Source organism: Thamnophis elegans, chromosome 12, assembly GCF_009769535.1.
Source record: "Thamnophis elegans isolate rThaEle1 chromosome 12, rThaEle1.pri, whole genome shotgun sequence".
Classification (NCBI taxonomy): Eukaryota; Metazoa; Chordata; class Lepidosauria; order Squamata; family Colubridae; genus Thamnophis; species Thamnophis elegans.
In genome coordinates this window covers 30,986,891-30,998,753 of record NC_045552.1, presented here as the reverse complement: position 1 = coordinate 30,998,753, position 11,863 = coordinate 30,986,891, and the positions used below count along the sequence as shown (strand labels likewise).

Here is an 11,863-nt window from a genome sequence, read left to right as displayed (position 1 = left end):
GGTACCTGCCAGCCTTTTGCCAAGATGAAGGTGTGGAGGGGGCCATTGTTACAGGGAGTGGTTTGGGGATGCCCTTACCTTGTGTTCTTCTACTTGGGAGAGCACAGTGTTAAGGATGAGGCTGGGAGGAGAAGCAACGTTCAGACTCTGCTCCCCAAGGGTCAGCCAGTTGATGAAGTCCTGCAGGGAATTCTGGAATTCGGTTGCCAGGTTGAGGGCCTCTTCCAGCTTGGACTAAACAGGGGACAAGGTAGAGGAGTGAGACAGAAGAAAAGGAGTACCTGACAAATCTCACAGGGGCTGACCTTCCACGCCAAGAGCATGGATTTTGCATGCACCTGCTCCAAGAGAGAAACCAAAATTTCATTCATGTTCTCAGTGCCCTTCCCCCCCACCCTGAAGAATGCTGGAGAGAATCAAGATAGCTAACAGAAACTTTTCTATGGCAGAAAACCTCCTGAAAGACGAGAGGTCATTTACGAGCTTGGAGAAGTCACTGCATTCCACCTTTATACTCCACTGGACCAGACTCAATCCTGCTGCCTGTCTTCAGTCCCCCACCACTTGATCTCTGGCCCAGGGACAGCCAGGCTTCTGTGCAGGGACAAGGGAACTGCAAGGCTGAACTTTCCAAAGGATTCTCAACCTCACCAACTTTCACAATCCCAGGAAAAGTCTCACTGCTTCCCAAGGTGGAACTCATATTTTTATTTTATTTTATTAAAAGTTTTAAAGAGTTTTACAATTATATACCTTCCCTCCCTCATATTGATGATGTCTCCTTCCACAATCTCAGATTCCTGCTTCTCCCTCCCGGCCCCATTTCCTGACTTTTTTGTTCCACTCAAGTTCAACAGTTCCTCTGTGGACTCTATGACTCTGTCATACAGAGAATCCTGTTTACTTGTATAAAGCTGGAGATAGGGCTGTCAGTCAAAGAGCTGATCTGCTGCCAGAGAAAGGTCAACCTCTTCTCCCAGTGTGTCTGCCTCAGAACCACCTGAGTGGGGAAAGGAGGAATGTGGTATAACCAGGTCCCCTATCAGCTCTGCTCACTACCTTCCGCTCTTCCATCTTTGTGCTGACCAGGACCCATTTCTGTTCCAAGAGAGCCACACTTTGCTCCATCTTTGATCCAGATCCAGAATCTTCATGGCTCAGAAGCATCAGCCTTCCCTTCGCCAGGAGCTCGCTGTAGATTTCCTCATTTACCTTCAGCTGGGCATAGAGTTCCTAGAACACAAAGAAGCATTTCAGAAGAGACATTTTGCAGAATTTCTCCTCAAGATACACCACTTTGCCACCACTTTTTGGCTCAGAGAACGTTTGGATAATGACAGAACACAAAACAACAGAGTTGGATGGGACCTTGGAGGTCATCTATTCCAACCTTCTTGCTCAAACAAGAGTGCCTATACTATTCCAGAAAAATGGCTGTCTAATATTTTCTTAAAAACCTCCAGTGATGGAGCACCCACAATTCTGGGAGACAAGCTGTTCTAGTGGTTGATTGTCCTCACTGTTATGAAGTTTCTCCTTAATTCCAGGTTGCTTCTCTCCTTGATTAGTTTCCATCCATTGTTTCTTGTCCTGCCTTCAGGTGCTCTGGAGAATAGATTGACTCCCTCTTCTTTGCAGCAGGTCTTCAAATACTGGAATATTGCTATCATGTCATCTCTCATTTTTCTCTTTGCTAGACTACACATACCAAGTTCCCTCAATCGTTCATCGTATGGTTTAGCATCCAGTCTCCTGATGTGTTTAGCTTCCTGTTGTGTTTAGATATCCTGAAGTGGATGCATGCTATTTTCACACCTGATTGTGTGCACCAGACTTGGGGGTTCTTGGCTAAACCACAAACCTTTCATGAGGACTTTGTGACTAGACTATGAAAGGTAGAATGAAGCTAATCAAGCCTCTCCCCCACAAATTGTTCTTGGAAGGTTTCCATTTGTCTTTGGGGCACTTACTTATACTATTGCAAAAGCCCTTCCTCAGACCAAATCCCCCATTTCTGAAGGAGTCAGCATGCAGCTGCCATGACTCACCATGTGGATGTTCAGTTGTTCCCGAGCAGTTTCTGGCAGCCCACCCGTTGGTTTGGAAGCTGACAGCTGACTTTCCATCCTGGTGAGCCACAAAAGGAAGTCTTCAATTTCACCATGGAAGCCCTGGGCCTGTGACACACAGAGAACAAGGTGGAACATTGGTGGGTTTAAGTGCAAGATCAGCAAGTGCCGTATTTCCCAGTAAATCCCAACTTACAAAATGATACTTCGTAAGTATACAATATAAGATATGTAATAATATATTTTTAAAAGCCCTGAAAACCACATCTTTAAAACCCCTGGGCAGCTCGACCCAGTCAACAACACAAGAGGAATGATGGAAGAAGGCGGGGCTTAGCAGTGAGAAGATGGACTTTCAGGCAGCTCCTGAGTGGACCATCTAAACCAGGTCATTTGGACGGTTCTTTTTTGGATCTAAGCTGTCCCGAAGAGACAGTGAAAGGTAGAGGGAAACCCAGTGGTCGCAAAGTCTCTGGGGACCTAGGGAAACCCCTCTTTGCCAGTGATTCCGGACCAGCCATAAGGCTGCTGAAACTGCGGATAGCCCTAAAGAGACTGGATAAGAACATGTCGTTTGGTGTGAGTTTTAAATCTTTTTTTTTGTTGGAAAGAGAACACTCTAAATTTGGAAACTTAGCTTAAAATAAGGCTGACTAGTGAGAAAAGCGACGAGTATAAGCGTTGCCAATTGAACGATTATTTTTTCTGTTCCTTTTTTTTTATCTTTGGAAACCGGGCTGGACTTTCTTGTAATTTAAATCAGCTTTTTGTGTTCTTCTTTTTGCTGTTGATATCTCTAACTTTGAAGCTACGGAAGTTTTAACAGAGTTAATGCAAGCTGCAAGCTACAAGCTAATACTGCCATCTAGCGGACTTGAACTATTGTTACCAAAATTTCCCCTGTAATTCGTTTGTCCCTTAAAAAGAAAAGCTTTATTTACACAGGTGCTATTTTTTCCTTATCTGGACTTCTGTTAGACTAAATAACAGAGCCGTGAAGGAGCTGAGAATGACCTTGGAAAGACTTTTATCTTAGGGGGGGGGGGAAGAGTCTGGAAAGACTATTTGTTTTAGCTTGGTGGCATCTTTTTTCTTTTCAACATTACTTTCATACCATTTTGTTGGGGAGATATTGACTCTTTTTTTTCCTATGATGACTCTTTTTGACCTTTTGACTACATACACTTTTTTTCCCCACTTGTGGCTTGAAGCACCCTTCCTTTTTTTGGAGGGGTGGTGGTTCTTTTCTTACTTTATGTCTCCTTTTTCTATTTTTTTTTAAGACATTGGGACATCAATAGATGGCTCACTTTAAACTTTGAGCAAAATAGTCTGAAGAGTTTTTTCTTTTTTCTCTCTTTTTTTCCTTTCTCTCTTTCTCTCTCTTTTTTTCCTTCTTTCCTTATTCTTCCACTATCTCTCCTCTTTTTCTCTCTTTTGTCTCTTATGCCTTTCACCCATTGTACTTATAATCTTCCACCTTCTAATACTAATTGACTATGAGTAGAAAAGCAGCCTCCCTTGGCTCTACATCAACTTCTGCCTCCTCACCTGCGGGAGGCCAGAGGACAACACAGCCAATGCTTCAGCATGAAAAAGAGAAAGGAGCAAATTTTGAAACACTCATGCAAGCGATGCAGAAAATGCAAGCAGGACTTGACAGTAAGGATGACAATTAGACACCCTTGTAAAGAAGTTTGAGAGTATGGGAAAAAAACGGAGGTAATGGAACAACAAAACCAAAGCATAGTACAAAAGGTTGATAAAATGGAAGGGAAAATTGAAAGTATGCACAACTGGATGACAAAATATGAAGACAGGATTCAAAAAATTGAAAATAAAATCCAAGAAGGAGAGAAGAAAACCGAGAAGCTAGAGAGCAGACTAAGCGATGTTGAAAGAGAGAGTAGTGCAATATTAAAATGGGAGATGGATAGGTCTGAATTCTTTTTAAGATTTCAAAACATAGAAGAAGAAAAAGGAGGGAACTTAGTTCAGATAATATCAATTGGCAATTTATGTTTTTACAACTGGAGCAGACGAATTTTGGTAAGAAATTTACTCAAACTATACGAATGATATATCAGAAAAAAGCAGCAAAGATAATGGTAAATGGAGAATTAACAGATCCTATTGAAATAAAGAGAGGTACGAGACAAGGTTGCCCATTATCAACACTACTTTTTGTCTTAACACTAGAGGTCCTTAACAGAAAGATCAGAGAAGAAGAAGAAATAAGAGGAATGAAAATTAAGAGAGAAGAGTATAAGCTACAAGCGTTTGCAGATGACCTAGTTTTTATCCTTGAAAATCCACTAGAAACAGCACCCAAACTGCTAGAAAGAATAGAGGAATATGGAAAAGTAGCAGGCTTGAAAATAAACAAAGATAAAACAAAGATTATGACAAAGAATATCCCAGCAACACAAAAGGAAGAGTTGTCAGAAATGTTGCAGATTCAAACTACAAGTAAGGTTAAATATTTGGGGATATACTTATCACCTAGATGTAGCACTCTTAAGGAGGACAACTATATTAGACTAAAACAACAAATAGTGACTGATCTGATGAAATGGGAAAATCTGCACTTATCAATGATGGGAAGAATTTCTACAATTAAAATGAACATTTTACCTAGAATTCTATACCTGTTTCAGACAATCCCAATCAGATTGGGTAAAGATTTTTTTCAAGATTTAAATAAAATAGTTTTGAAATTTATTTGGCAAGGGAAAAAAGGTAGAATAAAACTTAAATTGCTACAAGATGCTAGATCTAGAGGAGGATTTGGCCTACCTGATTGGGAGCTATATTATCAAGCAACAAACGTGATGTGGATTAAGGAGTGGATATCATTAAAAAACTCTAGATTATTGAATGTAGAAGGTCATGATTTACTGTTGAGATGGCATGCTTTCTTATGGTATAAGGGAACTAAAGCACATGGTTATTTTAGAAGACATTATGTAAGGGAGGCGTTGTTATTAAACTGGGAAAAGGTAAAAAGATTACACTACTTAAAAATTCCAGTCTGGATATCAACAATTGAAGCATTTTCATATCCAATAATATATAAAAAGGAACAAACAGTTAGATATATAGAATTATTGAATGCAGAGGGTGAGCTCAAATCTATTCAAGAGTTGAAACAAGAAGGGATGGAAATGAATTGGTATTCATATGTACAGATACAATCTAGATATAATGAGGATAGAAAAACTAAAGGTCTTTACAATAAAATGACTGAGTTAGACAAAATTTTAACAGGCACTGATGAAAAAGTAATTAAAAACTATATGGATATTTATTGGAGTTTAAATTGCATGAAGAACAAGTTAAAGAAACTATGATAGCTTGGGGAAAAACTTTAGGTATGGGATTGACTTAGAGAATTGGCAGAAATTGTGGTCTCAAAATTATAAAATGGCAATGTCTACGCATATAGAGAAAACTTGTGTAAGATGTTTTACAGGTGGCACCTACCCCCGACCAGAATCGCAAGAATGTTCAAGAATAAATCAGAAAAATGTTGGAAATGTCACCAGACACCTGGCTCATACTACCACATGTGGTGGGCTTGCACTGAAGCTAAAAGATACTGGACTAAAATCCACGTGTGGTTGGAGAAAATGACACACAAACAAATAGACTTTAAACCAGAGGTCTTTTTATTGGGGATCATACCAGAAATCTACAACAAAAACTTAAAATATTTGATTGTAAATGTGTTAACAGCAGCCAGAATTGTATTTGCAAAAAACTGGAAAAATGAAACAATACCAAAACAGGAAGAAGTTATCCAAAAAATAATGGACTGTGCTGAAATGAGTAAATTGACACTTGAAATTAGAGAACAAAAGGATGAGCAATTTTATAAGATATGGGATTTGTTTTATCAGTGGCTAGGGGGGAAAAAACTTGGAAATGAAAAATGATATACTCATGCTTTAATTGAAGAAGTTAAATAATGATACAACTATGCTGTGAAATAAACTAACAATGATACAATGAAAAATTAATATATCAATGAATTGAATATTTTAGAATTTTTTGCTTTAAAAAGGATAAGGATAATAATGATTTTATGTATATTTAATAGAGGTCTGGTGATATAATGTATAATGTTAAGAACGTATTATAATGATATTCTGCTGCTGATAAATAATTTTAATAAGGGAATAATTGAAAATTGGTATATATATGTAGTGACGTTTTGTTGAAAAATGAAGGAATAAGATCTCTGTTTGAAAGTATGAAGTACAAGGATAATAACGAACATAAGTATATTTTCTGGGGGGAAAATAATACTAATGGCAACTGAATATATATTGTAGAATGAAAGCGAGGTATTTAGTTATACTAGATGAAAAGTCTGAGATGGTAAATATTATTCGAGGATGTGATGTTAACACCTGTAACCAAACGACATGCTGTATGTGATGATGGTTTTTTTTTCTTTTTGTGTTTTTTTTATTATTATTATTATTGTGTGTATTAAATATATATATAATAGAGAGATACAAAGTGTGTGTGTGGGGAAATATAGTTAGGATAGATTAGCACAGGTAAGGGAATAAGAAATGATACTAAATTATAACCTATTAAATGAAATAATAAATATATAAGAATGATAAATTTTAAAACACCTGTAACCAAACGACATGCTGTATGTGATGATGGTTTTTTTTTCCTTTTCTGTGTTTTTTTTTCTTTTTTGTTTTTTTTTGTTTCTTCATTATTGTGTGTATGTGTTGTCTATGTAACAAAAATTTAAAAAAAGTTTATATATAAAAAAAAACCAACACAAGAGGAACGCCACTCTCTGACACAGAACCAGGGTAGGGCAAGAGACTCAGAGGGGCCCCTGGCGCTCTCTGAGCTTGATTGTTTTCTTGCAGACATTTCATTACCTAACTAGGTAACATCACCAGTGCTATTAAGGAATGCTGTTTGCTGTCAGTTTATACTCTGGTGCCTTGCCTGTCTGCGGGGGCGGGGGTGGTCTTAGAGATTCCTTGGTTGGGCTGTTTCCAAGAGGGTCAGAGGAGGCAAATGCTCTTCCCTTGCATCGTCTCCACCTTGCCAGCTCATTAGACTGGCAGACCCGCCCCTCCCACCCCTGCCTACCTGCTGAAGGGTTGCCTGCAGCTGCTGCTCCCGCACTTCCGTCTTCTGCAGGACTGACTCCCAGCAGGAGTTCATGGTCTCCAGCCGGTTCCGGAGACTGCTGGCATCATCCGTTGCACTGGATTCCAGGAGTTCATTGCCAGCCTTGTTCACAGTCTCCACTGTGGCTTGGTGGGCCAACACATCATTTTTCAGTACCTAGGATGGGATTGGGAAAATATGGGTCCTTATTAAAAAGAGCTCAGCTTAAAGCTTTGCCTTAGCAGAAGGTAACTCAAACTGAAAACATCAAGGAGCACTTTCGAGGCGGCCCCTTCTTGCCCCTTAATTTGCCTTCAGAAGCAGAGGAGAAGATGCTACCTGGAGGGGAGCGATTAGTTCTCCTAGGCCCAATGTGGCCCTTTTGTGCTCTGATCTGACCCCTGTGGACTACCAGCCCCCGTCCCCCATCTCAAAAGGCAGCTTCACTGATCTGCAATGGCCTCAGAAGGGGTGTTTCCTGTGGAGAGAGTGCAGTTTGAGGGTTGCAGGCTATTTAATCACCCATGGCTAAAGGATCCTGACCACTAAATCTGTAGTTTCACTACTTTCCTGACTACTTTACAGCAGCAGGTTGATAAGATGTTAAAATAAAGACCACAGAGACTCTAGGGGGAAAAGCCCTGGGAACCAAAAGGAGCTGAATGGCTTCTGTCATCAAGCTAGTGCAGGTATTTGGCCCTCAAGACCCTGAAAAATAATGTAAATCAAAGCAGGATTCTTTTCTGGGACAGCATCCCTGCCAGAGGACTCCATGCACACACACCCCTTGCACTCACATGGTGCTTGGCCAACTCCACTTCAATGACTTTGGGGTCCCCGTTGATGGGCCTCTGGGAATCCAGCAGCTCTTCGGTGTGGGTCAGCCATGCCATAAGCTCAGCCAGGGCATGCTGGAACTGGCCGAGGGCCAAGAGAGACCCTTCCAGCTTGTGCTGTTTAAGGAAAAGAAAAAGGGGGTTTTAAGGGCATTTTATCACGCCTTTCCACTCCAACCAGTGGTGCTCAAGAAGATTCACTATGATTTTTTAACAATACAACTACAATAAAACAATACAATAAAACTAACAACTTGTAAAGTTAAGAGTATCAAATACAAAAATGCAAAAGTCAGGCTGAAAAATCAAATAGAAGAAAAGCCAAAGACTGGCTAATTGACAATAAAAAACAATGTTACTGCTCAGAAAAAGAAAACTATAAATATTTTAAAATATTTTAAAATATTTCATGCAGTCTCCAGACCAGTGCCTCTCAATTTTAGTATCATTAAGATGTGTGGATTTCAGCTCTCAGAATTCTGCTGGCTGGGGTATTCTGGGAATTGAAGTCCACATATCTAAAAGTGGCCAAGGTTGAAAAAGTTTGCTCCAGACAGAAAGTCTTCCTGGTAATTTCCAGCAGGTGCAAACCAGCCAAAGCCTCTTCAGATGCAGTCAGATGAGGATTAGGATCCACCTGGGAGGAGCTCTTTCTTAAGGAAAAGGTGGGAGCTATTACCTTAACTCAGAAAGGATCGATCGATCGATCCAACCAACCAACCAACCAACCAACCAACCAACCAACCAACCAACCAACCAACCAACCAACCAACCAACCAACCAATCCTGTGCCTGGGGCTTTGCCATACCTGTCGATGAGCTATTTTTTCACTCAGATTCTCCCAAAGATGCTTCAGTTCTGTTAGTGGCTCTCTGATGATGTCTCGGTCTGTCTCATCTGTGGCTTTTTTGAGCAAAAGTTCTCCCTGGTGATTCAGCTTCTCCATCTCTATTTGCTGCTGGTATACTTCTGTTTTGAACTCCTGCAGAGAGTACAAAATGAGGATGATGTTCTATACTACTACTATCACCACAGACGCCTCAAGATTTGGAGAAATATCTTGCTTGGCACACACCTTCATCTCATTCAGTTGCTCTTTGACAGTGTTGAGATCTGTGCCCACCGGGGACATGTTGCACAGTTTAATCACTGTGTTATCTAGCCAGTCAAACATAGCCTGAAAGTAGAACATGGACACAAATAAAGGAGAACCTAGTTAACTTCCATCCTACCAAACGATGTACTTTGCTCTTTCCCAACTCTGGCTGTTCTGAGACACACTCCTCCTGGGTCTCTGCACAGAGGCCCCAAGGCTTCATTGACTCCCAGCATTCCCATCTTCTTAAGACTCTGTCTCCTTCCAGTCTAATGACACTACTCCTTGCGTTGGCCAGGACACCAGTGCTTCAGCGCAGCACAAGACCATTACAGGCTGCACTCAATCCCAGAGAGGAAGTTCACCTCTGCCCCCAACCCTCCCATCCTTTGGCTTCCCATTAGGTGTAAAGGGGTGGGCAATCTTCAGTCCATGACATTTACTCATCCTCCACCACCTCAAAAGCAGTCAAAGTTCATGCGCCTTAAACTCAGCGGCAAAATGGCTGGATTTGAACTGCAGAATTGTTGGGCTCTTCCTAGCACACGAAACTAAAATGGGGATGCTAAGGACCTTCGTAACACCCTTGAGCCCCTCTAAGCCCAGAAAATGGGCATAAAGTGCTCCGCTCAACTCCAGCAGCCATCGCTCCATTTCACTGGCCTGGTTCTTGGTGTGAGAATGACCTAGGAGGTGTGGGCTTCAGTAATCTAGGTCTCTGCATTGGTTTCCCACCTTAGCCCTCCAAATCCTCCCCCCCCCCCACAGTGACATTGCCAGGAAACCTCCTAAGGCCAAGAGTTCCAAAGGGAGAGCTTTCTTGGCAGCCCTCCTGCATAGACAGATGCCTCCCCCCCCTGCTCCTTTCAGGCCCTCTGGCCTCACCTGCAGATTATCCTGATACTGCACTGCATTCTGCATGGCCTCCTCCAGCTTCTCCAGCCTCTCCTTCCAGGTTCTGTTCAGATGTTCCCAGGCACCGTTCAGCTGCAAGGACAGGAAGAAATGCACAGAAATGCACAATTTGCCAGGGTGGGCGCTGGTGACAGGGCACTGTGGCAGGGGGGCATTTGGCAGAGGTGCCCAGGTCAGTGGAGGGGGAGAGGGAGCAGCTCAGACCAAGCATCTCTGGCCCGCTGTCTGCCATGCCCTTCCACCTGGCTGGGCTGCCAGTGGCATGAATTTCTTGCCAAGCAGATTAGGAGGAGTCGTACGCAGGTGTCTGTTTGGCCTCCCTGTCCCTCCTCCCAACGTCCCATCAAAGCCCTTCAGTCCAAATCTGAGATGACTATTACCTACCTCATCAATGCTTTTCTTAACTTCTGGTTTCTCCATCTCCCCACAGGCGAAAATCAGATCGGCCCCCAGGATTCGGATGAATTCCAGTTCTTCATGCAAACCGTCTGTCTCTTCCTTGATGGTCTACAGGAGAGGATCAAGAAACAGAGGAGCACAATTTGCCTATCAGAACAACTCACACATAACAGCAACTGTGTTTCTGAAATTGTCTTTGCAATCAGAGTTTATTCTGGAGGATGATGCTTGTAGAGTAATATATACCTTTGCTATAGAAAAAAAAATACAAGGTAGCACACAAATGTATAAGTACATCAAAGAATGGGATATTTTCAGATTTTTCACCAAGTCATTTTCACTCTGCGGATCGTTATTTGAAAGCTATTATATTGAAGAAACATTCTAAAGTGTATTCTTAGAAAAGAACAAGGTCTTTCTTTCCAACAGAACCCACCCAAATGCAGTTCCAGGGATTGCTCTGAATAGGAAACTAGAATGAAGAGGCCTCCCTTCCTAAACCTTCTGCCAAGGCTACATTTCCCTTCCTGGCCATCACAGCTCGCTTGAAGGACTCAAGTTATGTCCAATTTGTGAGAAAGGATGAAATTTTCTGTCTTCCTACCTCGGCTGCTTCAATCTGCTGTTTGATTATGGATGGATCAATCCCAGGACTTTCCAGATCATGGACAATGTCTTGGGTATCCCGGATGGTGGTTAGGAGGGCAGCCATGTCATACCAGAACTTTTCCGCCAGCTCCAGGACATCAAGGAACTTGATCTCGCGTTCCTCAGCTCGAGCTTTGATGTCTTCCCAGAAAAATACCATGTGATCTAATTTATCCTGGATGTCTGAAACAGAACAAGGAGGATTAAACCCATGTTCTGTGCTAGGAAGCCTGTGCCTCTCTGCATCTTAGGCCACACCAAGGAAGAGAGGCCGTGTGCCCGTCCTGGGTTTCCAGCGGTTCTAATGCCTTACTTTTGGCTGCCAGGTCCCTGTCTGCCCCCTGGGATCGTCCGATAAGTTCCTCTCCCCGGCGCTTCAGTCCTTCGAAGGATGGCTGCAGCTTCTCCAGCTCCAGCGTGGCATTTTTATTGTCACCAATGCACTCACGGATCTTCTCCACCTCGGCTGGGATCAAGGGAGGCATGCGCAGGCGGGAAGACAGCGTCTCCAGCATCTCCAGCATCGGCTCTATCTTGTCATGGAACTGAAGGGAAGGAATGAGGAGTGAGGTTCTAGTGTGCAAACGGCACATTTACATCTTTGCTGCTTTGACTGATTCTTCTTAGTCAACATGCTCTTCTCTATGTGCAATCTTTGCAAATTCTTTTGGAATGTCAGATTTTGGGGGGAATGATTAATTCCAAGACACCAACTTTTTGCAAAACTGGTTGTGTGACTAAGAGCAAATCC

The 11,863-nt window shown here is 42.1% G+C and overlaps 1 protein-coding gene across 1 annotated transcript in view; it reads right to left on the bottom strand.

The window, feature by feature from the left end:
* MACF1 (microtubule actin crosslinking factor 1) overlaps positions 1-11,863 on the bottom strand; it is a 350,069-nt gene that overhangs the window by 16,266 nt on the left and 321,940 nt on the right. The window contains 11 exon segments of the mRNA XM_032227099.1: positions 79-234; positions 1,060-1,233; positions 2,049-2,177; positions 7,197-7,394; positions 8,015-8,170; positions 8,863-9,036; positions 9,130-9,231; positions 10,036-10,137; positions 10,450-10,572; positions 11,069-11,295; positions 11,426-11,657. Coding sequence (XP_032082990.1) covers positions 79-234; positions 1,060-1,233; positions 2,049-2,177; positions 7,197-7,394; positions 8,015-8,170; positions 8,863-9,036; positions 9,130-9,231; positions 10,036-10,137; positions 10,450-10,572; positions 11,069-11,295; positions 11,426-11,657 — 1,773 coding nt within the window.